Genomic DNA, 26,955 nt, shown 5'->3' with positions numbered 1-26,955 from the left:
TCTGGCCGCGAGCTGGCCGACGGCCGAGCGCGTCGCTCCCGCGTCCCCGCACCGTGTCCGCCTCGCGCTCGCTGTCGCGGCTGTTGTCCCGGGTTTAGCGGCTCTCGTGTCCCTCCTGGCTCCGCGGCGGCCCGGCCCAATGGCGCCTCAGCGGAGGGGACCACCCAGAGTTCCCGAGGGAAGTAGTGCAGCCGAGCGCCGGCGCGCGAACAGGTAGCGAGGACCGCGGGAGGGCGCGCGCAATAGCGTGCGGGGCCTGACTGGTGGCGTGTGGGCGTGGCTATTCTGGGGGCGGAGCCTGGCGGGAGGTGGGCGTGGCAGTAGTGGGCGTGGGCGTGGCAATGTGGGATGGGTTCAGCCCTCTTGCAGTGTGACCGGGCGGGCGGGCGTGACTTAGAACGCGTGGTCTGGAGTATTGTGCTGCAAACCTCCCACGGTGGGATGTCCGCGTGGCTGCCCACCAAGGAGCTCTGTAGACCCTGCCCACAGGGGTCTTCATTCTTGGAGTAGGTTTGAGTGAGCAGGTTTCTCTCACGAGTGGGTATTTCTGGGCCTTTATGACTCCCTTCTGCTGTGTGTTCCATCTCCCCACATGTTTGCCGGTTACCTCATCCCTGCCTTTCACACTTCACCTGCCCGAAACTGACCTTGTGGGCCTCTGACAAACCTATACCTGAATCCAAAGGATGGAGCCTTTGAGGACAGGGACCTAGCTCTTGACAACTCCGCGTGTATTTCAAGACCTATGGCCTGTGAGACCTTTCCTGAACAGCACTTCGCATATATCCCAGCTATACGCAGAGATCTGTAGAGACACAGACCACGCAGAACTGGGTCATAGGGACATCTTAACTTATATATCATATATGACATTCTTCTGTGCTCTTTCTGGCCCCAGATTTATGATTTAAGTGGATTTGATTCGCGTAAGTTGGTTCAAGTGCACATGTATTCTTGTAGAGACACGTGCTTGGGGTGGGGCAATCAAACAGAGATGCAGGAGAGTAATTAGAGATCGTGGCAATCCTCCAGATGGGAACTCTGTGGGCTGGGCAGGAAGTGTCAATGGTCAACCCACATTTTTTGTCCATTGAAACACGTGGTCAGCCCTGTCTGATCAGAGGAAACAAGGCCGCATTCTGCCTGGGAAGCTCCTCTGAGGGGCGGAACCTCAGGTGAGGGGCGTGATGGATGAGGTCTGATGGGCACCCTGATCAGCTGGGTGGATTGTAGACCAAGGTAGATACTCCTGTTTCCCACTACCTACTTCATAATCAGCCCATGGGTCCCTGCAATATCTCAAGATTGATAGGGGTCCATCCACTTTGATCAGAGGTCAGTGTAGGCACAGCCCACGGCTGGTGGTATCCAGTGTGAACATCTTGTGGTTTTGATCGGCACGCTTACTGTGATAGCTGCATCCAGTGGTTGTGTTTTCTATTCTCAGCACCAAGAAGGAGCGGCTGCCTCAGGAGTCACAGAGGACATGGCTGAGAACTGTGGCCCTTGGAGTCGGCCTTGCTCTGATCACATTCCTGCTCTGGAGTAGTCTGGAGACCAATGATGATGTGGCTGAAGTCTTGGCCCGTCGTGGTGAGGTGCTAGAGGGCAGGTTCATTGAGGTTCCCTGCTCGGAGGACTATGATGGTCACCGAAGATTTGAAGGTATGTGCCACAGGTTTCTCAATAAAGAGTGACTGGTCGGGAAAAACAAGCTGGGCGGTGGTGCTGCACACCTTTAATCCCAGCACTTGAGAGGCAGAGACAGGCGGATCTCTGTGAGTTCAAAGCCAGCCTTGTCCAGGACAGCCAGGAGAAACCTCAAAAAACCAAACCAAGAAAAGAAAAAGAAAAAAAAAGAAGAAAGAAAAGAAAAAAGAGTGTATGTTAGAGATGGCTCATATTTAAGAAAACTTGTTGCTTTTCCAGAGGACCTGAGTTCAGTTCCTAGCACCTTTGACAGGCAGTTCACAACTACCTGTAGCTCCACCTTCAGGAGATTCAACCCCTCCTTCTTCTGCAGGCACCTGTAATCACACACACACAGATATACACAAGGTCAAAGGGACAGAAATGAAATTCAACATTGCTTTTTGCTACAACTGGAATCGGTTGAAAAGTGGTATATTTGGGCAGAGACGAATTTTCCCTTCCCAGGTAGGCAAGCCCACACTGGGTTGGAGAGTAAAGAGGGTTCAGGGTCACCCTCCGGTGCCACTCAGGTGTAGACAGCATCTTAGCAAGCTTCTGTGCCCAGAGGCAGTGTGCAGAGAAGTAATAGGATTACCAAGGTGAGAAACAGTCAGCAAGATGGCTTGGCAGTTAAAAGTACATAATACCAAGTCGGATGGCCTCAGTTCAATATCCTGAACCCACATGGTAGAAGAGAATCAAGAGTAAGGAGAACCAACTCTGACCTCTAAATAATAAATGTAATAATAATAACTAATAATAATAAATAAATGTAAAAAAGAGTTCCAGAAAGATGAGGATGACACATGAGAGACCAAGGTGATGGTAAGGAATGCCCAGAAAGTGTGATGGGAAGAATGTCATCCCAGGTCACAGGTCTGTGGCTCCACCTATGGCCCTGGTTGAGGCAGGAAGGAGCAGCTGGCTGGTTACAGAATGGAGCCCTGGGGCAATAGAGAAGGAGCCACAGAGTCAGGACCGCAGTGCCAGGTGAGGACAGTCAGCACCCTGGGGAACACACACATCTGGGCCTGATGGATCCCGAGGGGTGCAGGCCTTCTTGGACTGCTGCTTTCCTGAATGTTTTGTACCCCCCAGATACATTGTAGCTTTTGGGTCTTTTAGGCAGACTCCCCCCCCCACCAGTTCCCAAATAACCCACATGAAGACTCAATATTAATTTTAAATACTTGGCCAATAGCTTAGGCTTGTTACTAGCTAACTCTTACAACTTAAATTAACCCATTTCTATTATTCTACCTATGGCCATGTGACTTGTGGCTTTACCTATCCTCCAACTTGTTTTGGAGCATCTCCTGGCAACTCCTCTGGCTCCGCCCTTTTTCTTCCCAGTGTCCTTGGTATGGTTTTCCTGCCTGACGTTATCCTTTTTAGCTATTGGCTAGTCGGCTTCTTTATTGAACAAATAACAGTGCAATTTACAGTGCATGGAAGGATTGTTCTGCGGCAGGACCTGGCTCTAAACAAACCATAAGAATGGTATAGTTGTCTATTTGGTTTTTTTCTCTTTGCTCTTTGGGGGCCCACCACCCATCTCCCAAATAAATATATGGAGACTTATTCTTACTTATGAATGCCTGGCCTTAACTTGGCTTATTTCTAGTTAGCTTTTCTTAACTTAAATATTTCTCTCCTACATTATGCCTCTGGGCTTTTACCTTTCTCTATTCTATATACCTTGCTTTCCTTCTTACTCTGTGGCTGGCTGTGTGCTGGATGACTGACCCCTGGCGGCGTCCTCTCCTCTTCCTTTCTTCTCTTATTTTCTCTGCCTGTCAGCCCCGCCTATCCTTCTCCTGCCTAGCTCTTGACCATTCAGCTCTTTATTAGAACAATCAGGTGTTTTAGGCAGGCAAAGTAACACAGCTTTACAGAGTTAAGCAAATGCAGCATAAAAGAATGGAACACATCTTTGCATCCTTAAATAAATATTCCACAGCATAAACAAATGTAGCACATTTTAAACTGATATTCCACAACAGTATGGTTTATTTTTTACTTAAAGTAATGTTTTGGACTTGAATGAAGAAAAGAATCTATGTTCTTCCACTAGGGGGCACTGTTGTGATACACAAGAACTCAGCACACAGTCGCATGGGAGATGGCCAGGGAGTGCTCTGTGGACTGGGTGGCCAAGGAGAAAGGGTGCGACTTTCTCCTTCAGCAGTTAGTAAAATAAGCATGCTTCTGTTGTATTGGATGCTCTGTCCTAGGACTTTTTCATTCAAACATCTTAATTTATAACACACACACATGCACGCACACACAATAAATGGCAGCTTCCCATCCAGAGTTAGCATATCTTGCAGGAAGACCCCCAGAGTTTACAGTCCCATCTCATCAGTAAGAGCTTTACAGAGCTCAGTCCATCCTGGCCATCTCTCCCACAGCCGAGAACCACACCACACTCACCCTCTCCCCATCTCAGCTGTTTCTGACTTCCTTCCTGTCAGTGTCTGCATGACCCCGAGGTGGAAGGAGATACAGAGATGAGTGTGGCAGGTGGGTGCTGTGGTCCTAGAGAAGCGTAGTGACAGCTTAGGCTGTGCCAGAACTTTCCAGGGGGTATTTAAGAGTGCTCAAACCAACAAGCAAGATAAGGAAAGTCGCCAAACTGTTAGTGTGCTAGTATAGGCTTGTAATCTCAGAACTCAGGAGGCTGAGGCAGAAAGTTCTTAAATTTGAGGCAGCACAAACTACACAGTGAGACCACGTTTCTAACAAGACAAAGCAAAACAGAGATGTCGATGCAATGCTTGGAGGTTTCCTTGTTTTCCCAGGGTTTGGGGTTAGCGACTGGTGTTAGGATCAGCCTATCAGTGTGGGTCTGTGAGAAACCCAGGACACCTGGCGGGAAGGAGATGTGAGCTCTAAGACTGTGCACAGGGCACAGTTCTGGTGAAAGTACTTTTAACTAGGTGTATTAGCCAAACTTGCCCCCTAGTCACAGTGGAGGACCTTGCCAGCTCAGCCGTGTAGTCAGCATTTCTTCTTCTTTTTTTTTTTTAAATATTTATTTATTTATTACGTATACAATATTCTGTGTGTATGCCTGAAGGCCAGAAGAGGGCACCAGACCCCATTACAGATGGTTGTGAGCCACCATGTGGTTGCTGGGAATTGAACTCAGGACCTTTGGAAGAGCAGGCAATGCTCCCAACCTCTGAGCCATCTCTCCAGCCCCACAGCATTTCTTCTTGATTCTCGTCCTCCAGGCTGCACCCCCAGGAAGTGTGGCAGAGGTGTCACTGACATGGTAATCACCAGGGAGGAGGCGGAGCAGATTCGCAGGTACTCACACATCTCTGCACTTTGCCCAGGGCATACATGGGTATAGCAGTAAGTGGGGAAATGAGCCAGGGCAGCAACTGAATCAAGAGTCTCATGGTTCTGTGGATCATCCCCGAGGGTTTTGGGGGTCAAAGGGCAGGCTTCCTATTTCCTCCTTCCTTGGAGGAAATGCTGTGGCCTTTGCAATGTTTCTGCTGATGGAGCCTCCCCTCCACGAAGCTTACTCTTCTGTGAAAACAAGGCCTCCTCCAGCCTCAGCTGACAACCACTGGATAGCATTTCGTCCCTCTGTGGTTCATGAATACTATCTCAGAAGCAGCTGGTGCTGGAGTTTTCCTTGTGGGGATTTTAAAAACAAGATCTTAAAAAGAAAGATTAGGTTTTATGACCAGCTGTCAGATTCAACATGCGACCCTTCGTTTGGACCATGAGTCCCTTTCTCCTCCAGCCTCATGCTGGTCCTGCTACGATGCCCAGCAAGGAGCCTGTCCTCTCTTTCCTTTCCCCACCCTGTCTCTCTGTCATACTTGAGGATTACAGTGCTTTACTGAGAGCCGAGTGCTCCTGGGGGGCCTTGTCAAAGATGCTGGGCTGGCGTGGTTCTTTTACAGTCTGAGCTGTGACTACCAAATCTCCATTGACCTAGGAGCTGTCAGGTCACAGACAAACTTAGCGGCACCTTCTATGGTGAGGAATTAGGCCAGTGGTTTTTAAGCAGGCCGTGTGTCAGTAGCAAGAGGATGATGTATCCTCAGCTTAGAAAGTTACAGTTTTGAGTTTCTGTCATAAATGTTAAACATGCAGAGCCTATAAACAAGGCACTATTATACTGATTGATGTTTTGCCTAGATACTTTATGGACAATGCTGTCAACTAAATTCTGATTTAAAGTTTTCTCCTCCACAGAATAGCAGAGAAGGGGCTCTCCCTAGGTGGATCAGATGGAGGGGTGAGTTGCCATGATTCCTGTTCCCTTTTTTTTTTGGATACATTTTAAGTTTTCTCTCCTTGGAAGGGAAGGAAAAGTATTGGCTGCACAGGGTCCCCTCTGTTCCCCACCTCAGACATGGGCTGATCTGTCCATGGTGTTTCTCAGATAGTGGCTGAGGTTCCTTCTGCCTGGTGGGCACAAAATATATCCCTCTGGGAAGAGTGTGTGTTAAGTCACACATGGCCATCTCTTCAGGCTGTCATAGGCTGCCTGGCTTCAGCACTGGCACTTTAGACACTCTGGGTAGGGACAGGGAGGATGGGGGAGGGGTGGGAAAAGGGGAGGTCAGAAGCCTGGTGGCCAGGTGGCTGCTGGGAAAGGCCAAGCCCCTTACGATGCTTAGACGGGTCCTCCTGCAGCAGGCCAGCGGAGGCCTGCCATCCTTTTCACAGCAGTAGATCACACAGTGAACAGGTTGGTGTGTCCACGGGGAACCTGGGATATAATTTGGAAATGGGGGTTTTGTAGCTGTAATTGAGGGAAGGTCCCTCTCAGGGGCCCCAATCCAAGGACAAGGTGTCTGTATAAGAGACAGCCAAAGAAAGAAGGAAGCCTACATGTGGGTGCGTGGAAGAGAGCTGATGTGGCCACAAACCAAAGAAGGCTAGGGGCCCACAGATGCTGGAGGACAAGGAAGGACCATGCCCTAGAGCTTAAGCCACAAACCGAGGAGTGCCTCCGACCCATCTTGATTCTAGACTTCTGGCCTCGGAGGTGGGAGAATGAACTTGTGCAGCTGGAAGTCCTCACTTTGTGTTGGTGCAGCCATAGGAATGAACTGGGCTAGCCTCACGCCTGTAAATGTTGGTACAGCCATAGGAATGAACTGGGCTAGCCTCACGTCTGTAAATGTTGGTACAGCCATAGGAATGAACTGGGCTAGCCTCACGCCTGTAAATGTTGGTACAGCCATAGGAATGAACTGGGCTAGCCACACATCTGTAAATGGTCAGCTGGATGGTGGCCACTGGGACCTTGGTAGTGGTGTGGATTCTCACTTGGTCTCTACTTGGTGTGAGGAAATACCTGAGGATGAGTTCCTCTCCCTGTGTATCTTGACAACTAACTGCTTTGTGCTGCAGTCTGTAGTCGGCCCAAATCAAGTCTGCAGAGGCGATGCCTTTGGGAAGGTTGGCTGTCAGACTTTGCTCCAATTTCAAAGTATTTCTGTGATTTCCCGACTTCACCCATGGCTCTTTCTTTACAGTTCTGAAAGTAGAATCCTTTTTATGTTGTTCAGTTTGGTTCAGGGAGGTATTTGCTAAAAGACTGTCAGAGTGGCCTTTCTCCTACGCCTTCAGCATTCCCTGATACTGTTAAGTTCAGTAAATACTGAGTAAGCCCACACGGTGTCCACACCTTAGCTAAATAATTGTGAGAGTAAGGGAAGGGGCCTGGAGTCTGTTACTACTGCATGCATGGGGTAAAATAGTCCATGCTTTCCTCCTGGGATGTAGGAGAAGACTCAGAGGTGGGCGGTGAGGGTCAGAAAACATTTTAGCAGGTCCTTAAAAGTTAGCGATGTGTAGTTCCATATAAAGTGTTTTACTGGGAGCCCCCAGAACATGCCCAAATGCATGTGGCCAGTGTGCACAGAAAAATCCAAGGCATCACAGGGATAGACCAGCAGGTTTGACACATCCTTGCGGAGCAACAGCCTCAGTGCTGAGCTGGGATAAATAGCATGAGTTACGCTAAAGGAAAGAAGCCTATCACAGGGTCTGTTTGCCATTCCTCCTTCTCAACAGGACACGGCTAGACTCCTACAGAAAGTGGAGCCTCAGGTGTCCGGGATGGGCTGGCAGAGAGCAGAGAGGATTCACAGATGGGCGTAGTTGGTGTCCGTGCAGAAGTGCACACGTATGCAGAAACCAGTCACACTGCCCACTTCAACGTGGACAGTCAGGTGGTAATTTTTACCTTGACAGACCTAGTGGAGGGAAGGAAAGCAGTAGTCGATAGGGTGGGCTGGGACTCACCATGAGCATTCCCAGATGTGTCTAGGAAGTGTGTCCGGGGACTGTTTCTGAAAGTGTTAGGGAAAAATGTGGTTTCCCTTTTGGACAGCAGAGAGAGACACCTTTGTCCAGGTAGACAGTGCACAAGGCAAGGTTTTTAAGAAGTCAGAGGTAGGGTGTTTATATGGTGGATTGTGGTAACTGGGCTCAACTTTGGCTGTTAAAGTGACCATCACTTGTTTTACACACGCGCACACACACGTCTTTTTCAGGCATCTATCCTGGACTTGCACTCTGGGGCCCTGTCTGTTGGGAAACATTTTGTGAACCTGTACAGGTGAGAGGCTGGAGGAAGTGCCAGAAGTAGGGAGCAGGTGGGCGCCTGGTGGCTGCATGGGTCTCAGGAAGCCGTGAGTTCTTCAAGGGCTACGGAGAGGCCTAGGAGACTTCTTGGCCTCATTGTGACCATCCCCTTCCTTTCTTCCTTTCTGCCAAGTTCCCTTCCTCCCTCGATTTTCCTTTCTTCCTCTCCATCCTTCTCACTTTCTGTCCCCTTCCTTCTCCGTAACACCGTGGTTACTGTAGAAAGAGAATAACTCCCATGCTGTGATAGCCCCATCCTTCCTCTCCATCCTTGCTCTCCATCCTTCCTCTCCATCCTTCTCCATAACACGGTGGTTACTGTAGAAAGGGAGTAACTCTCGTGCTGTGACAGCTCCATCTTTCCTCTCCATCCTTCCTCTCCATCCTTCCTCTCCACCCTTGCTCTCCATCCTTCCTCTCCATCCTTGCTCTCCATCCATCCTTCCTCTCCATCCATCCTTCCTCTCCATCCATCCTTCTTCTCCATCCTTCCTCTCCATCCATCCTTCCTCTCCATCCTTCCTCTCCATCCTTCTCCATAACATGGTAGTTACTGTAGAAAGGGAGTAACTCTCGTGCTGTGACAGCTCCATCTTTCCTCTCCATCCTTCCTCTCCATTCATCCTTCCTCTCCATCCTTCCTTCCTCTCCATCCTTCCTCTCCATCCTTCCTCTCCATCCTTCTCCATAACATGGTAGTTACTGTAGGAAGGGAGTAACTCTCGTGCTGTGACAGCTCCATCTTTCCTCTCCATCCTTCCTCTCTATCCTTCCTCTCCATCCTTCCTCTCCCTCTCCATCTTTCCTCTCCATCCTTCCTCTCCATCCTTCCTCTCCATCCTTCCTCTCCATCCTTCCTCTCCATCCTTCCTCTCCATCCTTCCTCTCCATCCTTCCTCTCCATCCACCCTTCCTCTCCATCCTTCCCCTCCACCCTTCCTCTCTATCCACCCTTCCTCTCCAGCCTTCCTCTCCGTCCTTCCTCTCTGTCCTTCCTCTCTGTCTTTCCTCTCCGTCCTTCCTCTCCGTCTTTCCTCTCCATCCTTCCTCTCCATCCTTCCTTCCTCTCCATCCTTCCTCTCCATCCTTCCTTCCTCTCCATCCTTCCTCTCCATCCTTCTCCATAACACAGTGGTTACTGTAGAAAGAGAATAACTCCCATGCTGTGACAGCCCTGCTTTTGGAGACTTGCTGATTAGCTATGAAAGTCTGATTGAAGGAAACAAGAAAACTGGGTGTGGTAGTTTATTCCCGACATCTGAAGCAGGAGGGTTACCCCAAGTTGAAGATCAGCCTGAGCTACAGAGTGAGACCCTGGGTTTTTGTTTGTTTGTTTGTTTGTTTGTTTGTTTTTAAGGCAAGGAAAGTATTAGTAACATGCTATATGTGCTAATGTTATTTATTATTTCACAGATACTTTGGGGATAAAGTACAAAATATCTTCTCTGAGGAGGACTTCCAGTTATATAGGTAAGGAAGATGAAGTATGAGAAGGGATGAGTGGGCCCAGAGATGCAAAGTGGGCTGTAACACGATTAATAAAAACCCAGAGGCAGAAATTGGAGTTCAACCTGAAGGCTAGAAAAACAAAACAGCCAGCTAACCACCAGGGTGGGCAGAGCAAGCACAGGAACAAACAAGATGTTTTTCTAGAAACTACAAGTGTGAACCCTGGGAGAAGGGGTAGACCTGTCGGCCCTACAGGTCCCCTTTTTTATAAATTACATGACTAGGCCTGTCATGGGTGGCATTGGACGTTAGGCAACACCCCTTACCCATCTTGGGAAAGCATCCAGGTCAAAACACATTTCCTGTCTTAGGTTGGGGCAGCCCCCCAAAGACCTTTCCCGTCATTGGCTCACTAGTCACCCTCCATCATGTTCAGCCAAATTTACACTGAAGGATCCTCCGGGGCAATAGCAAGAGGATTTGCCGAGTGGCTAAATTGACCTGAGCTTGCCTCTGGCTCTCATGCCGTAAAAACATGAAGATGATGAAGGCTCCCAGCACACATGAGCACGCCCAGGAGGCTGTGCCTGCTCAATCTTTAATGAGTCTGCCCGAAAGTTGGAGCCCCTTAAGTAAGGTCTCAGCGCTGGTGGGGGGAACCTATTATTAACTAGAATAATCTCATGAGCCAATGTGTGCATAATATTAAGAAATTGTGCACTCTAGGGTCTGTGAATAGCAGCATTAAGCATTTTCCCTGTGTCCATTAAGTTTGTGATGAAATGAAGGGGAACAGGATAGCATGTGAGCTTCCCAGAGTGTTCCTTTGTGAATATGGCTATTAATATCATTTTGAGTGACCAAGGCATTTGCAACCTGCCCCGATAAGGTGTCCACCGTGCTAGCAGTAGCAACTGACTAATGGTGACTCCAATAGCCGTAGCCGCTGTGACAGCCACAGCAATGGCCGCCACTAAGGCTGCTGTAACGCCAGAATCTCTTCTTGCTCGATGCAGGATGAGCTGATCATCATGGGATGTGTTGACAGGTAGAGGAACAATCCCCGGCACTCAGACCACCCCAGCAACTCCTCAGTTGACAAACCTCAGAACAGCTTAAACTTCCAGAAATATTAGCAGGATGATCAAACAACAAAAAAGAAAAGGGCATGACACAACCCCCTGCCCGGAAAGTACAATTTTTTGCTAAATAGGATTTCCTGAGACCTATCACGGAGGCACTGGTGGCATTAGGACCAAAATCAGCAATAGGAGCATTGCTGAGTGCAAGGCAGCCGCTTGCAGCAATGGAACTGAAATCGTTAGGCAGGCTCCTGAGGTTTTTAATTTTCTGAAACACGGGACTCCAGTTAGAATCCAAATCCCCGTGATATTGTTTTGGGTGGTATCCAAAGGCACAGCAGGTTTACCTGTGCTGAAACTGATAGATAAGACAGGGCCACACAGGGCTATCCAGTTCCACCGGCATCAGAAACGGAGGATTCTTTGCCAGTGCCCATCTGATTCACTGGGTGTAAGGTTGAGTTCCACAAAGGATTCCATTAAAGCCACAGTGAAGGGGGCATGAGTCCCAGAGGCCATAACTGCTTCTTGTAGTTGCTTAATGTCCTTAAAGGCCAGAGGGTTATGCTGCCTGATCCGCTGTCCTTGCGGATCAATAATCCCCATGACAGGATAAATTTGTCCCTCTCTACTTAGATTATTTAGTGTATCTTGGATTTCTCGGATTTCCACCTCTAAGTCAGTAGGGGTAGCAGCAATGGAGGTAGCAGCAGAAGGATTTGAAGTGTTAAGGAATGGATTCTGCTGTGGGGGTCTCATGGAGACATCTCTGTCTGCTTCCTTCCTTCTTCTTCCAACCTCTTTTTAAATAGTACAGTCTCCCTTTCTAAAGTCTCTTCTTCCTCTTTCTGTATCCGTTTTAGTACTTTTAACTTCCCCCTCCTCAAAGCTCTTAATAGAGTTCACAGATTCTTCATCCTGAATCTCCTCAAGGGTTTGACCAAATTCTCTAATTGCTTTTTTACTTTTACATCATCACTGAGAAGAGCATCTCTGACTAGGCACCATAGTGAAAATGTTGCTGTGGGAAATTCTTCTGGCCCTCACTCTTTTAAAGCTTTTTGAAGGTCAGCTTTTTTACCTGCTCCCAGTTAGGAATATTAAACTCCCCAGCTTGTGGAAACCAGGGACTAAACTATAAAACTGTCTTAAGGAACTCTTGTGGTGTCTTAGTTTTAATAGCAGTGCCTTGCTTCGTTAAAAGAACTTCAATTGGTCAGTCAATACTTGAACAAAATTACCAGCACCCATCTTCAATTAACCCTCACCATCAATATCTCACCTGCTGGCCAGCCTTCCAAGGGCGATCTCTCAGGGGTTCCTACTTCCCCTGTAGCGCCTGCACTATGGGACAGTTCACGAGTTGGGCAAGGGGCTGGAGATTAAAGAACACAAGAGACATGGGTCATTCGTGAAGACAGAATGCAGAATGCCATTTATTCAAGCTTAGAGAAAGCCTTATATACCTTACTGCTGCACAGTGGAAATCCCTTAGGCAGGTTGGAAATTACCAGCTCAAGAAAGAGCAAACAACTCCCCTGTAGCTAACCAGCAGGGTGGGCAGAGTGAGCACAGGAACAAACACGATGTTTTTCCAGAAACTGCAAGCTATCCTCAGTATGAACCCTGGGAGGAGGGGTAGACCTGTGGGCCCTACACCTATCTAGGGAATTTTTTTAAATTAAAGCTTTTGAAGGTTATTAAAGTGTGTATTACAGGGGACTGGAGAGTTGACTTAGTGATTAAGAGAACTGGTTGCTCTTCCAGAGGTCCCTGTAGATGGACTTTTCTTTCCTGCCTGCCAGTTCCCAAATAACTGACATGGAGACTCAATATTAATTATAAATGCTTGGCTGGTAGTTCAGGCTTATTACTCACTTGCTCTTACAACTTAAACCAACTCATTTCTATTAATCTATGTATTACCACGTAGCTTTACCTGTGCTTCAGCATATCTTGCTCCCTCTGCGTCTCCTGATGAGACTCCTCTGACTCTGCCCTGCTTCTTCCTAGAATTCTTCTAGTCTGGCTCTCCTGCCCAATCTCTCCTTCACAGCTATAGGCCAGTCAGATCTTTATTACCCAATAAGAATAATACATATTTACAGTGTACAAAGATTGTTTCACAGCAGGACCCAGGTTCAATTCTCAGAATCCATATGACAACTCACAACTGTCTGTAACTCTAGTTCCAGAGGATTCGACACCCTCCCACAGATATACATGCAGGCAAAAACACTGGTACACATGAAATAAAAATAAATAAAATTATTATTATTTATTTTTATTTTTATTTTTTATTTTTTTGGTTTTTTTGAGACAGGGTTTCTCTGTAGCTTTGGAGCCTGTCCTGGAACTCCCTTTGTAGACCAGGCTGGCCTCAAACTCACAGAGATCCGCCTGCCTCTGCCTCCCGAGTGCTGGGATTAAAGGCATGCGCCACCACCGCCCGGCTAAAATTATTTTTTAAAGAATGTCTTACAGCATAGGAAATAGTTCAGGGAGATTATATACACGATCTATTTAGTTAGTCCTGTTACTAATGTTTCCTAACTGCAGCATGACATCACTCACCAAAAAGGGCACTGGTACCGCACTCTGATCTTGTTCAGAATTCCAGGTTTTACCCGTAACCATTTATGAGCATGTGTGTGTTGAATTTTACCACCTACTCGGTTGTGTTGAACCAGCCAAGACACTGCACATGCCGCCAGAGCACCAAGCTCCTGCTGCCCTTCATAGCCCTCTGTTCACCCATCTCTCATGATCAATATCATCTCATCACCAGCCATGTTGCCTGGAAGCATAGCTTGTATTCACCTTCATTACCCCAGGGAAACAGTTACTGAACAAAGCTTAGGTTCTGGTCCAGAGAGCAGGTGAGGGCCTGGACTAACTGCACACCTGGCAGTGGCAACAGCAAGTTGTCACTTAATTCACAATACATGTATCCTTCTTTTGTTTGTTTGTTTTTGTCTTTGGAGACAGGGTTTCTCTGTAGCTTTGGAGCCTGTCCTGGAACTAGCTCTTGTAGACCAGGTTGGCTTCGAACTCACACTCACGGAGATCCACCTGCCTCTGCCTCCTGAGTGCTGGGATTAAAGGCCTGTGCCGCCACCGCCCGGCCATGTATCATTCTTTAAGTCCACTGTTGCAGGTGGAATGGAGCCATTAGGAACTTTGCAGCAACTTTCAAGGATTGTGCCCTGCCCATAGCTCCACTCTGTGATACTCTCAAGACTTGGGCCATAGCCCATGACTGTGTCCAGCTGGCCAGTTGTGCTCTTAGCCCTCACTGGTTTATTTTGTTCTTTGTTTATTCCTAGTGTGCACACACTGACTTAAATGGGAAGTGTCTGTGATTTGTTGACATTGTTAGTTCCACAATTTATAAGACACACAAAATAATAATGCTGAGTGGTGGTGGGGGCACGCCTTTACCCCAGCACTCAGGGGGCAGCAGCAGGCAGATCTCTGGGTTTGAGGCCAGCCTGGTCTACAGAGTGAGTTCCAGGATGGCCAGGGCTGCACAGTGAAACTCTTTCTCAAAAATCCAAAAACAAAACAGAAACAACCACCACAAAACCAACCCCTTCAAAACAACAACTACAAAAATACCTAATGTGACAGGAAAACAAAGTTGAGTAATATGTTCTTCTTGACCATCGTGGACACAGACCTTCTTACCACAGAGAGCAGGGAGAGCACTTTCTATGCCATACATAGAACCTGGACAACTGTGAACTCCTAGTCAGCCAGCACAGTGGGACACGAAACTGTGTTTCTGGGTGACAATCACGGTGACTACTGCCATAGCAAACATGAAGATCTTTGCCAGCCACACGAATGCCCCCTCCAGACATTGCTACCTGTAGATAATATACAAGAGAATTAAAAGTGGAAAACACTAAATATTGATTTTATCCAAAGGTCTGCTATATTCTGTTTGGTTCAGGAGTTAAGCAAAGATTTGCAATTGGGAGGAAAAGTGAAAAGAATATCCCAATCGGTTTCACTCTATAAAACATTTAAAATGATTAAGACTTCCGGAAGTATCAGACTGATCCGTCATGTCCCATGCAGGGACGTGCGGCAGAAGGTCCAGCTCACCATTGCCAAAGCTTTTGGCATCCGCGCATCCTCGTTGTATCTGACAAAGCCCACATTCTTCTCCCGGATAAATAGCACAGAGGCCCAGACAGCTCACGATGAGTATTGGCATGCCCACGTGGACAAGGTAAGCATTTGGGAAGCGGATTCCTTCTCTCATCTGTGGCTAGAATTCTAGACACTGCTCTGCAACATCGATGTGCACTATTTCAGACCTCTCCTTCTGGGCTTCTAGGGTGCAGTCTAAGTTAGGTGGGTGTCGAGGGTTGGGGCAGCTGGTGTGTGGCTGCTGGGAAGCAGCATGGGCCTTGCGGTGTCCTTGTTCTGTCCTTGTCGGCAAATTCGTGTACAACCTTTCTGATTGGATCGTGTGAGCAGAGGGTCCCTTTTGTTACTGCTCTGGCCCAGGTCTCTATATCCCCACAGGACATCTTCCTTTCATCATAGTTTTTTTTTTCCTTTTTTTCTCCCTTTGTCCCTCACTGGCCTGCCCATCTTTGAGGGCCTGCTGCTCACTCCTGGACATTCCCATCCCTGATAGGAGATGACCATTGTTATGGTGACTGATGGGCACAGAAGCAGCACAGAAAACAGGCTTTGGACTTGCTCAGGAGGTATTGGCCTTGTGCTCTTCCCTAGGCTCCTGTTCTCACGGTACCAACAGGGCTGATCAATCACTTGATTCTGTCCTTAAACTCAGGACGCAGGCAGTGGGGAATTGAGGATGGTGTGGGAGGGTGGTGGTGACTTAGTGCTTGCAGCTGGCCCTTGGAGTCTCATTATTCTTCTCTCTTACCCCAGATTTGCTAATTGAATCATTGAGCAGGCTGGAAAGTGTTCTAATGTGATTGAAATTCTGTTCACATCACACATCACATCTTTGTGGCCCATAACTTTATTAACTAGATGTTGATTTGTGAGTGTTCTCTCTGACATCACTTGGAAACAGCTTTGAATGCGGCAGACATTTGCCTGCAATACAGGACACTGCACACTCCTTGTAGCATCTGCCGTCTGCAGTGTATTCTGAGGCTCCTCCAAGTAGCTACTCAGAAATGGCCGTCATACCTGGCTTAGGTCTCTGAGGAAACTCTGGAGCTCTGTCTCAGTGCCTTGTGTAGGCCCAGCAGCAATGGTCAGAGCCCAGAGCTTTCCAAGACCCCATGCTTTCTCCCCAAATCACATCTACACGAGGGGGCCACTGGTGTGCCTCTTTCAGGAGCTTGGACATACTTACTATTTCATGAAATATGGACTGAGGGGCCCATATTGAGTGAATATAGATCAGCAGACACCAGCATAGAGCTGACAAAGTGAGGAGACTTCTGATCCTGCAGTGAAGTCTGTCCTTTTAGAGCTTAGCTGCTAGAGTAATACCTCTCCTGGTGTGTTCTTCCAGCCTGGGCATAACCGTGGCTAATGTGCTCCTGTTTATGTCTCTGTCAACACAACCATCTCTATCTGTGACCCTCTCTGTCCAACATGACCTTCTCTACCTGTTTATGTATCTGCCCAACACGACCTTCTCTACCTGTGACCCTCTCTGTCCAACAGGACCTTCTCTACCTATGACCCTCTCTGTCCAACAGGACCTTCTCTACCTGTGACCCTCTCTGTCCAACAGGACCTTCTCTACCTATGACCCTCTCTGTCCAACAGGACCTTCTCTACCTGTGACCTTCTCTGTCCAACAGGACCTTCTCTACCTGTGACCCTCTCTGATACAGTTGCAACTTTCCCATCTACAGTGTCTTGTTTTCTCATCCAGTTCCTGAACCAATCATAACCAGCCTAAGAAAACCTGTACACAGTCTTTTTTTCCTCTTTTTATTTTGTTTTGTTTGGAGACAGGGTTTCTTTGTGTAACAGTTCTAACTATCCTGAAACTTTGTAGACCAGACTGGCTTCAAACTCACAGAGATCAGCCTGTCTCTGCCTCTTGAGTGCTGGGATTAAAGACATGCGCCACCACCGCTCAGCTTCTCTCTCTGTCTCTCTCTCTCTCTTTCTCTCTCTGTCTCTGTCTCTCTCTGTCTCTCTCTCTGTCTCTCTCGCTCTCTCTCTCTGTCTCTCTCTCTGTCTCTCTCTCTGTCTCTTTCTCCAGAGCCCCATTAGTTAGCTTGGAACTCACTCTGTAGACCATGCTGGTATTGAACTTACAGAGATCTTCCTGCCTCTGTCTCCGAAGTGCTGGAATTAAAGACCTGCATTGCCACACTTGGCTAACTTTTTCTTATTTTATTTTTTGGTGCTTGGATGGAGTCCAGGACCTAAAGCATTCTAGGAAAGCTCTGTCCCAACGAGCTATATCCCAGTCTCTCAATGATGTTTCTCTATGGGCATTTTTTGGTTTTTTGTTTTTTTTGGTGGGGTTTTGTTGTATATATATATATATATATATATATATATATATATATATACATATATATGTGTATATATATATATATTTTGTTTGTTTGTTTGTTTTTTTCGAGACAGGGTTTCTCTGTGGTTTTGGAGCCTGTCCTGGAACTAGCTCTTGTAGACCAGGCTGGTCTCGAACTCACAGAGATCCGCCTGCCTCTGCCTCCCAAGTGCTGGGATTAAAGGCGTGCGCCACCACCGCCCGGCTGGGTTTTGTTGTTGTTATTGTTTTTTATGTGTATGAGTGTTTTGCTTCCATGTGTGTATGTGTATCACATACATGCCTGATGCCCATGAAGGTCAGAAAAGGGCATTAGATTCCCTGGAATGGGAGTTACAGATGGTTATGACTTCAGATCCCCTGGGAGGATTGTTACTCGAAGCTGTAGGTTGCCCAGTGTGAGTGCCGCTAGAAGCCAGACTCAGGTCCTCAGCGAGAGCAGCAGGCATACTTACTTACCCACTGAGCACCTCTCCGACCCTCTATGTGCAGTTTTCAATGCTTTCCAAAGCTTTAAAATGGTTTTCCTGGTGTTTGGTTACTGCTCGTGGTAGAGTGTGAGCTTAGTTACTGCATCTGGAGAGTTTGTGGCCATTATTTCTTTAGGTAGGGTTTTCTGCACTAACCTTTCTCTTCTTTTCATGGGACTTGGTGAGAGAATCCCAGAACTTTAATACCTAAAGGCTCCCCAAGGCTCCACTTGCGTATTCCTCTGTCCTAGGCCTACACAAACCTCCTGCTCCCATCAGATGAGATCCAATGTACTGTGGCTTTCAGATAGAAGAATTCTACTTGTTTTGAGATTGTGTCTTTGTGTAGTCCAGGCTAGCCTTAAACTTCTCAGTGGTGCTTCCTCCACCTCTGGAACGAAATCGCAGGCTAGCACCAGCATGCCTGGCTCCCCTCAGTTTCTGTTGGGCTGTGAAGTTTCTGTCTCTGCCTGGTGGATTGTGGTTACTGCACTGTCTTAAAGTCTTCCAAGATCCCCGTGGCCCATGACTAAGTTCTGTCTGTCTGGGAACCAGAGCAGCATCTGAGGCTTGTGTTTCTAATTAGATGTTTGTTTTGGCCAGCCTGGTACACAGTGGGTTCCAGGACAGTCAGAGCCACATAGCGAGACACTGTACTGGGGAAAAAACGCTTCGGTGAAACAGAACGAGTTGGAAATTTGAGTGACTGCCACAGCGTTCTGCTATGCACCACGGTCACATGACTTCTAGTCGGTGTGCTTCATTTTAAGTTTGGCTGTTTGAATATCCATGTATCCTACAAGGTTCAAAAGTGTAAAGAATATAAGAAGACAAGAATATTGGGCAAACCAACACAACAGCCATAGCCAATTATCTTCTTTTGTTGTTGTTGTTGTTTTATGTTGCTGTTTGTTTTTCAAGACAGGGTTTCTCAGTGTAGTCTGGAACTTGCTTTGTAGACCAGTTCTCTGACCTTGAACTCAGAGATTTACCTACTTTTGCTTCCTGAGGGCTGAGATTAAAGGAGTGTGCTACCACCACCTGATACTTTTACATAAAAATAGTTTTACATAAAAAACAAATGCAAGCCGGGCGATGGTGGCGCATGCCTTTAATCCCAGCACTCGGGAGGCAGAGGCAGGCGGATCTCTGTGAGTTCGAGACCAGCCTGGTCTACAAGAGCTAGTTCCAGGACAGGCTCCAAAACCACAGAGAAACCCTGTCTCGAAAAAACAACCCCCCCCCCCCAAAAAAAACCAATGCAGCCGGGCGGTGGTGGTGCTCGCCTTTAATCCCAGCACTTGGGAGGCAGAGGCAGGCGGATCTCTGTGAGTTCGAGACCAGCCTGGTCTACAAGAGCTAGTTCCAGGACAGGCTCCAAAACCACAGAGAAACCCTGTCTCGAAAAAAACAAACAAACAAACAAAATATATATATATATATATATATACACATACGACTGGCTCCAGACGGGTCTCTGTCCAGTGGCGTGGTAGAACTGTATGGGACAGAAGGGAAGTTCTTCCTGCCGTCAGCACCGGTCCTGTGAGGGTCCTGGGTACAAGCCTCCGTATTCTGGGGTTGGTGTCACCTTCTTCTGTGGAGAAAGCTACAAGGCCTCAGGAAATTCATCAGCTCACCATACTTGAGTTGGAGCCTAGCACTAATGAATGATGGGACAGGCTCCTCTCTGCCCATGGTCCTGCTGTCAGCATTACCATCTCCTCCTCAAGACTCACATCACTCACCAAGTCCCCAGGGTGATGTTATGTACTCTGCGTGTTCCAGGAATGTCTGGATCATAGATGAGCACGGGCAAACTTGCTCCTGCACCCAGTGGAGCATGCTACTCACACAGTAACTATTGTCTGAGTCTCTCGGAAGGTTCCCCGACATGCCACAATTTCAAAGAGAAGGTAGAACGGTGGGTGCCAGGGACCAGGTTGGGAATTAGGGCCAGTGTGACAGAAGACCAGTATGGGAAGATAGAGAGGCCAGGAGGGAAGGTAGGGATGGCCACACAGCAGGGTGAGCATGCTCAGTGCTGTTGATAGTGCTGGAGAAAATGGTTGAAAGTCGGCTTCATACTGTATATATTTTATCTTAATTTACATAAAGTTTGGGACAGCTTCACAGTTGATCACAATTGACATGATTTTTTTTTTTTTTTTTGATTTTTTGAGACAGGGTTTCTCCATAGCTTTTGGTTCCTGTCCTGGAACTAGCTCTTGTAGACCAGGCTGGCCTCGAACTCACAGAGATCCGCCTGCCTCTGCCTCCCGAGTGCTGGGATTAAAGGCGTGCACCACCACCGCCCGGCATGATTTTTTTTCTAGACAGTACACCTCACATTGCTATGCTCAGGGTAGGAGTCAGTTTGCACCAACTTCTGTTTTGTGCTCCCCATCCCTTCATGCAGCTTTGCTGGAACATAACTGGGCCCAGAGCCTCATTTCTGGGGCTGGAGAGACGGCTCAAAGGTGAAGAGCGCTTGCTGATCCTGCAGAGGGGATCCATATTGCGTGACTCACAACGGCTCATAACTCGATCTCCAGGGGAATCCGATACTCTCTTTTGGCTTCCTTGGACACCTTAACACACATGGTATACACAGACACAGGCACATACACATAAATAATAATACAATTTTTAAATTTTTTTAAATTATTTTATTTTATTTATTTTATTCTTTTTTAATTAAAATTTCCGCCTCCTCCCCGTTTCCCATTTCCCTCCCCCTCCTCCCACACATTGCCCCCTCCCCCCACTCCTCTCAATTTTTAAAGAAGAGCCTCATTTCCCCATAAGAATCGGGAAGTCTGACCTATTCTGCTTCACCCGCAGGTGACCTACGGCTCTTTTGACTACACCTCACTGCTCTACCTATCGGATTACTCAGAGGACTTCGGCGGAGGGCGCTTTGTGTTCATGGAGGAAGGGTCCAACAAGACAGTGGAGCCCAGAGCTGGTAGGACACAGGCTGGTGGGTTGTCCTAGGGTATGGGATACAGGTCTGTAGCTCAGCTTTATGACATTTGTAGATGTTCATAAGCACACACATATACACATACGCATACACATACACACACGTATATATACACACACGCATACACATACACATGCATATACACATACACACATGCGTACACACATACACACACATATACACACATATATATATACACACACACATACACACACATATATACACACGCATACACGCACACATACACACAATATACACACACACTTACACATACACACGCGCACACACATATACACATACACATACACACACTTACACATGTACACACATATACACATACACACACACACATACACACATACACACATATACACATGCACAGTACACATGCACATACACACGCACACACACATACACACACATGCACACACATATACACACATACACACGCACACACATACACACATATACATACACGCATACACACACATACACACGCACACACACATATATACACACATGCACACACACACATACACACACACGCATATTGTGGGTGAGGTGGGCTTCATTCCAGGCAATACTATGTTTGTAGAATACCTACTCTACATCTTTTGGGTTTGCTTCTAGGTTTGTCCAAGTCTACCTGCCAGTCATAACATCCAGAGGCCACCTTTATTACTCAGCTGTCCAGTGTCACTGTGGGTGACTGGCAGGGCTGGGCTGCTAGGGTATCACGCTGGTGTGCAGGATCTCCTCAGACTCTGTTGCATGCTCAATACCCTTTTTTTCTTATTATTTTTTGAGACAGGGTTTCTCTATGTAACAGTCCTGGCTGTCCTGGAACTCACTTTGTAGACCAAGTTGGCTTTGAACTCACAGAGATCTGCCTGCCTCTGCCTCCTGAGTGCTGGGATTAAAGGTGTGTGCCAGTATGCCTGACTGCTTAATACCTCTTTTGAAGGAACCTAACAATTTAAGATTAGGCAATGCTGGCTGAGGAGCATCACAGTGGTGAGTGCTTATGCATGAGGCCCTGTAATCCCTAGCTCTTCAAAATAAAGACAGGAAAACAAGGAAGATTAAATGATAGTTCCAATGCAGTGTTAGACATGGTGTGCTACATACCATTGTGGGTTCTGCCTCAGAGCTCATCTCCCTGGTGGCCTGAAGACCCAGAGTCCCCAGCACCATGCTACATGGTTCTCCCCAGGTAGCAGACAGTGGCCCTGGAGAGCCTGAGCCCAGGTCCTAGTGGGGAGGTAGGAACTGAGCCTAGGTCTGAGTAGGATGTAGAAATGGAATTCAGGGCTGGGCGGTGGTAGTGCAAGCCTTTAATCCCAGCACTCAGGAGGCAGGCAGATTTCTGTGAGTTCGAGGCCAGCTTGTTCTACAAGAGCTAGTTCCAGGAGAGGCTCTAAAGCTACAGAGAAACCCTGTCTCTCAAAACCAAAAAAAAGTTGTGTTTATGTGTCTATGTATGAGTGTGGGTTTGTGCACATGAATGTAGTGCCTGTAGAGGCCAGAAGAGGGCATCAGATTCTCTGAATAGAGTAACAGGCAGTTGTAAGCCACCTGACCTTGGTGTTGGGTACTGAACTTGGATTCTCTGTTCTCTGCAAGAATAATTTATGCTGGGGGCTGGAGAGATGGCTCAGAGGTTAAGAGCACTGGCTGCTCTTCAGAAGGTCCTGAGTTCAATTCCCAGCAACCACATGGTGGCTCACAACCATCTGTAATGAGATCTGGTGCCCTCTTCTGGCCTGCAGTCATACATGGAGTCTGAACACTGTGTACATAATAAATAAATCTAAAAAAAAAAAAAAAAAAGAATAATTTATGCTTTTAATGGATGTGCCATCTCTCCAGCCTTTGAAACTGGCTTTTAAACCAAAAAGCAGAATGGGAAATTAAAGGTCACTGTTTTCTCTTTTGGTTGGTACTGAGCATGGGACAGGCCACGTCTACATCCTAGAGGCAGCTGGGGCTCAGGGACTCACGCAGTGTGGTGTGAGCCTCTATTGATGACCTGAGGACAGAATGGCTACACCAGGCCAGGCCCCAGATTGAGTGAAGGGTGGGTTCAGGAGACAGTGCTGCTTTTTAGATGGTACAGGAGTCTGCACCACGGAGACTGAACAGGATGGGTATGGCATTTGCCATGGTCACCCTGCAGATTGGAGCTGAAGAGACGGGCATGAGAGCCTTATGGAGATTGACAGCTGTGAGGACAAGTCCTAGTCACTGTATGTTGCTATGAAAAGACACCATGACCACATCAACTCTTATAAAGGAAATCATTTAATTGGGGCTCTCTTACAGTTTCAGCAAGTAGTCCATTGTCATCACTGCAGGGAACATGGTGGCATACAGGCAGACATGATACTGGAGAAGTAGCTGAGAGTTCTACATCTGGATCCTCAGGCAGCAGGAAGAGAGAGCACTGGGCCTGGCTTGGGCTCTTGAAACCTTAGAGCCCACCCCCAGTGACACACTTCCTCCAGCAAGGCCACACCTACTCCCCAAAGGCCACACCTACTCCCAAAAGGCCACACCCACTCCCAAAAGGCCACATCTCCTAATCCTTTCAAATAGTGCCACTTCCTGGTGACCAGGCATTCAAATCTATGAACCCATGGGGGCCATACTCATTCAAACCACCACAAGACATCACTTTACCACTTAGGTCTCCTGAAGAGGAACAGGGAGGGACCTGTTTTGAGACCCCGGGGCCCTGTCTAGGGCTGTCTGGTGATCAGGACCCAGCCTGTTCCCTAGATGGGGGTAAAGGCTGATGGACTGTGCCAACCTCTGGCTTCACCGACTAGGGTAAGTATGGCATTAGGCACACTGCCAGCGTCACTCCTGTGAGAGGTACACCCAGCACTGCCTTTTAGAACATAAACTATAGAAAGAACAAATATCTAATTTCATAATGAGCTTCTTAGAGTCATGACAGTGGCCATGCCTGGGTACCTTGTTCCTTTCCTTGTGTCTGCTTTGGCCTCTGCCCAGCCTGGCACTCAGAACTATTAAAACCATTCACACACACCTGAAGCTCATTATGAGACTCATTATGAATTGTAACTCTTCAAGAGAAGAGTCCTGGGGAGCCAGGCAAGGTTCCTGCCAATCACCTCAAATCCCAGCTCTGGCCGTCCATGAGACACACGCACAGGGGCCTTCTGACCAGGGACTCCCTGAGCCTTAGTGACCAGGGTTCTATTGCATGTTAGTAAGGAGAGCATGGCTGATGCCCCCAACCCATGGAACTCTCTAGCCTGCCCCGGGCCCTACTGTAAATCATGCAGCTACCTAGACTGTGGTGGGGCCCCCCCGCCCAGGTCAGCAAAGACTGCCATCAGTCCTTTCTCTGAAGTAGGTAAGGTGTGGTCAGTCAAGTGTCAATTTGTCCCCACCCTGTGCTGCAACCCCAGGCCACCGTTTACGGGTCCCAAGCACTCTATGAACTGAAAGCCAGCAAAGCTCTGGGACTATGAGGACATGAAGAGACATTTGGGACACTTTATGATTTGGTTTTCCAGTCGCCATGTTCAGTCCTGCTTTAAGGAAGTAGGTGGTCATCAGGCAGTCTTCCAGGGATAGTGGGTGTCATGGATCCCATTCTGAGAACTGGGGTATCCCTGTTCATCATCATGCTGGTTGTCTTTGTCAGTCTGTCCTTGTCTCTGCTCTGGGGCTGACTTTTTGATTCCACTGTAAGGGTCCTACCCTTTGTGACCCCAAGGCCCCTCAGACCTAGCTGTCATTTCAGAGGCATGGACTGTTGCGCTGTCAGAGTTACGTGGAGTTCATTAAAATTAAACGAAGCCTGAAGTCTGCACTAGCCTGTATCAGCGTTACCACCTCCATCTGGGGTGTCTTGAGAGTCTGCCAGCAGTGAGGAAGGTCAGGTGACACTGACTAGTGTGCCCTCACAAAGCGGTGAGCTGCGGTCTGCAGCTGTGGAGATAATCCATTCGCTGTGCGGGGTTGGATCCTGCAAGCTGAGCCTCTTTATATCCACTGGCTGTCCCCAAGTCACCTGGTCACGGGAGAGGCTTCAGTTAGGGGACAGGAGTCATGCCTGTGGAAGGGCGATGCTGTGACCATGTGCCTGCAGCCATGCACTCCCCATGCACTGTCTCCCTGGCTCACACCTTTCTCTGTCTCGCTGTCTCTCTTTTCTTCCCACCCCGTCTGTTTTTTGTTTTGTTTTGTTTTTTGAGACGGTCTCATGAGGCTGGTCTTGAACTCTTGACCCTCTGCCATTATTACCAGTGGCTGGGATTACAGTCGTGTGCTGCACACCTGGCTTTGTTTCCTCATCTCTTGAAGGAAATCAAAGCCAAAGTTCTCAAGCAGTCCAACTTACTGATTTTTTTTCTAGTTTTCATAGTTTAATGCCTAAGAAATATTTGCCACCCTAAGATTATAGGATTTTTTTCTGTGTTTACTTATAGAGACTTCATGACTTTTATATTAAAGCTCTGATTCATGCTGAAATAATATTGGTGTATGGTGTGAGGTAGGGGCCAGTGTTCACTTGTTATATATAGGTTTCCAGCAGTTTCAACATCATTTGTTGAAGAGACTATCTTACCCATCAAGTGACCCTTGAAGCTTTTGTCACACATCCAAAGACCACGTCCATACACTGCTGGCTGTGGGTGCTGTGTTCTGTCCACTGTGCAAAACGACCCTCTGTGACCTACACAGAGTCTCAACCACTGTAGCTTTCTAATCTGGAAAACAGGTGGCATTAGCCCTTAGTCTTCATTTTAAAAGTTGTTTTTGCTGCCAAATTTTTTTGGCTTCATTTCTAAATGAATTTTAGAGTCTACTTGCTAATTTCTGCGAAATTTTGTTCTGAGTTACATTGAATCTGTGGAGTAATTAAAGAAAAATACAAAGATGCTTTGCTGACCCACTTCCACTTACAAGTGCTCCCGTAACTTCTGTGTTTTCATTTCCTTATATTTTACTCAACTATATGATAAACAAACACCACAGTGTCTTATTAAGTTATCCCTCCCCCCTTAAATGATTTATTCCCTCTCTTGGGAATTAGCAGTTGCGTTTCCTTCCACCCTGCCCTACCTGCTCATCCCTTTCAATATTTTCCACCCTTTTCTGGATCCTGGTTTCTAGCTGGGAGCATCTCCCTTCAACCTGTGTCGAGGAGGCTGCAGTAATGTTCCTGAGAGTGTTCTAATTTTCTTTATCCCCCTCAGTGGTGCTGAGGATGAGCCCAGGTTCTCTTATGGATGCAGAACAGACACTGTACCTTGTGTCTCTCATTATTTTTTAAACTTTATTTTCCCTGGATGTTAAATTCTGAGCTGATATGGCTGCTGTTTTAGTTCTCTGTGTCCTTCAGCTTTTGTAAGAGCAGTTGAGGGTCGGGGCGTCACCACCTTGTCCGGTGCTGTTGTGTTCATCCTGCAAGTGTGGTCTAGTGGTCACCCCTCTTTTCTCTCCCTCCAGGCCGAGTCTCCTTCTTTACCTCAGGCTCTGAGAACCTGCACCGGGTGGAGAAGGTCCTCTGGGGCACCCGCTATGCCATCACCATTGCTTTCACCTGCAACCCTGACCACGGCATCGAGGATCCAGTGCTCACCTGACGAGCCGGGTTGGGTCCCGAGGACCGTATCTAGAAGCCTGTCTGTGCCACCCTGGTGCTGGGACACATTCCCATCAACGAAGGCACTCCTCGGCCAGGTTGAGTGCGTGCTCACCCTCCCATTTCAGCCCATTGCTGCTGCACAGAGTGCCTTATGAGTTAGCCTGAGTTTTGATTTGTTGATGTGTTAATCTTCTCATCTGTGAGTAAATCAAGGAAGGAGCCTCTCACCTGATAGCTCTGCATGTGTGGGCTGCTCACCATGGCCTGCAGGCCTCTCACTCCTCAGGAGGGGTTCCTACGTAGGGAAGAAACACCTACCTGTGAGTGGAGCTGGACATCTTGCCCTAGCCCACATAGCCCACGGAAGGTAGTCAGCTCTGGGATAGACTAGACAAAAAGGAGGAGACATAGGAACAGAAATGGTGGCACTTTGGGAAAAGGCTCCAGCAGCTGGTGTCTCTGGGAGTTGGAGAAGTTTCTTGGCTGAAGGATAATTCTGTGCATTGGAGGAG

At 47.7% G+C, this 26,955-nt stretch overlaps 1 protein-coding gene across 1 annotated transcript; it reads left to right on the top strand.

The window, feature by feature from the left end:
• Ogfod3 (2-oxoglutarate and iron dependent oxygenase domain containing 3) lies at positions 1 to 26,659 on the top strand. Its single transcript, XM_057774367.1, has 9 exons — positions 1 to 213; positions 1,448 to 1,665; positions 4,929 to 5,004; positions 5,911 to 5,953; positions 8,226 to 8,290; positions 9,730 to 9,786; positions 14,931 to 15,084; positions 20,676 to 20,799; positions 26,305 to 26,659. The coding sequence occupies exons 1-9, from the start codon at positions 140 to 142 to the stop codon at positions 26,439 to 26,441; spliced, it is 948 nt and encodes a 315-aa protein (XP_057630350.1). The 5' UTR covers positions 1 to 139; the 3' UTR covers positions 26,442 to 26,659.
• Positions 26,660 to 26,955: the final 296 nt, after the last annotated feature.

The sequence above is a fragment of the Chionomys nivalis genome, chromosome 7 (genome assembly GCF_950005125.1).
Source record: "Chionomys nivalis chromosome 7, mChiNiv1.1, whole genome shotgun sequence".
Lineage (NCBI taxonomy): Eukaryota > Metazoa > Chordata > Mammalia > Rodentia > Cricetidae > Chionomys > Chionomys nivalis.
Note: the sequence above shows the minus strand (reverse complement) of the source record. Positions and strands in the feature narration are given on the sequence as shown.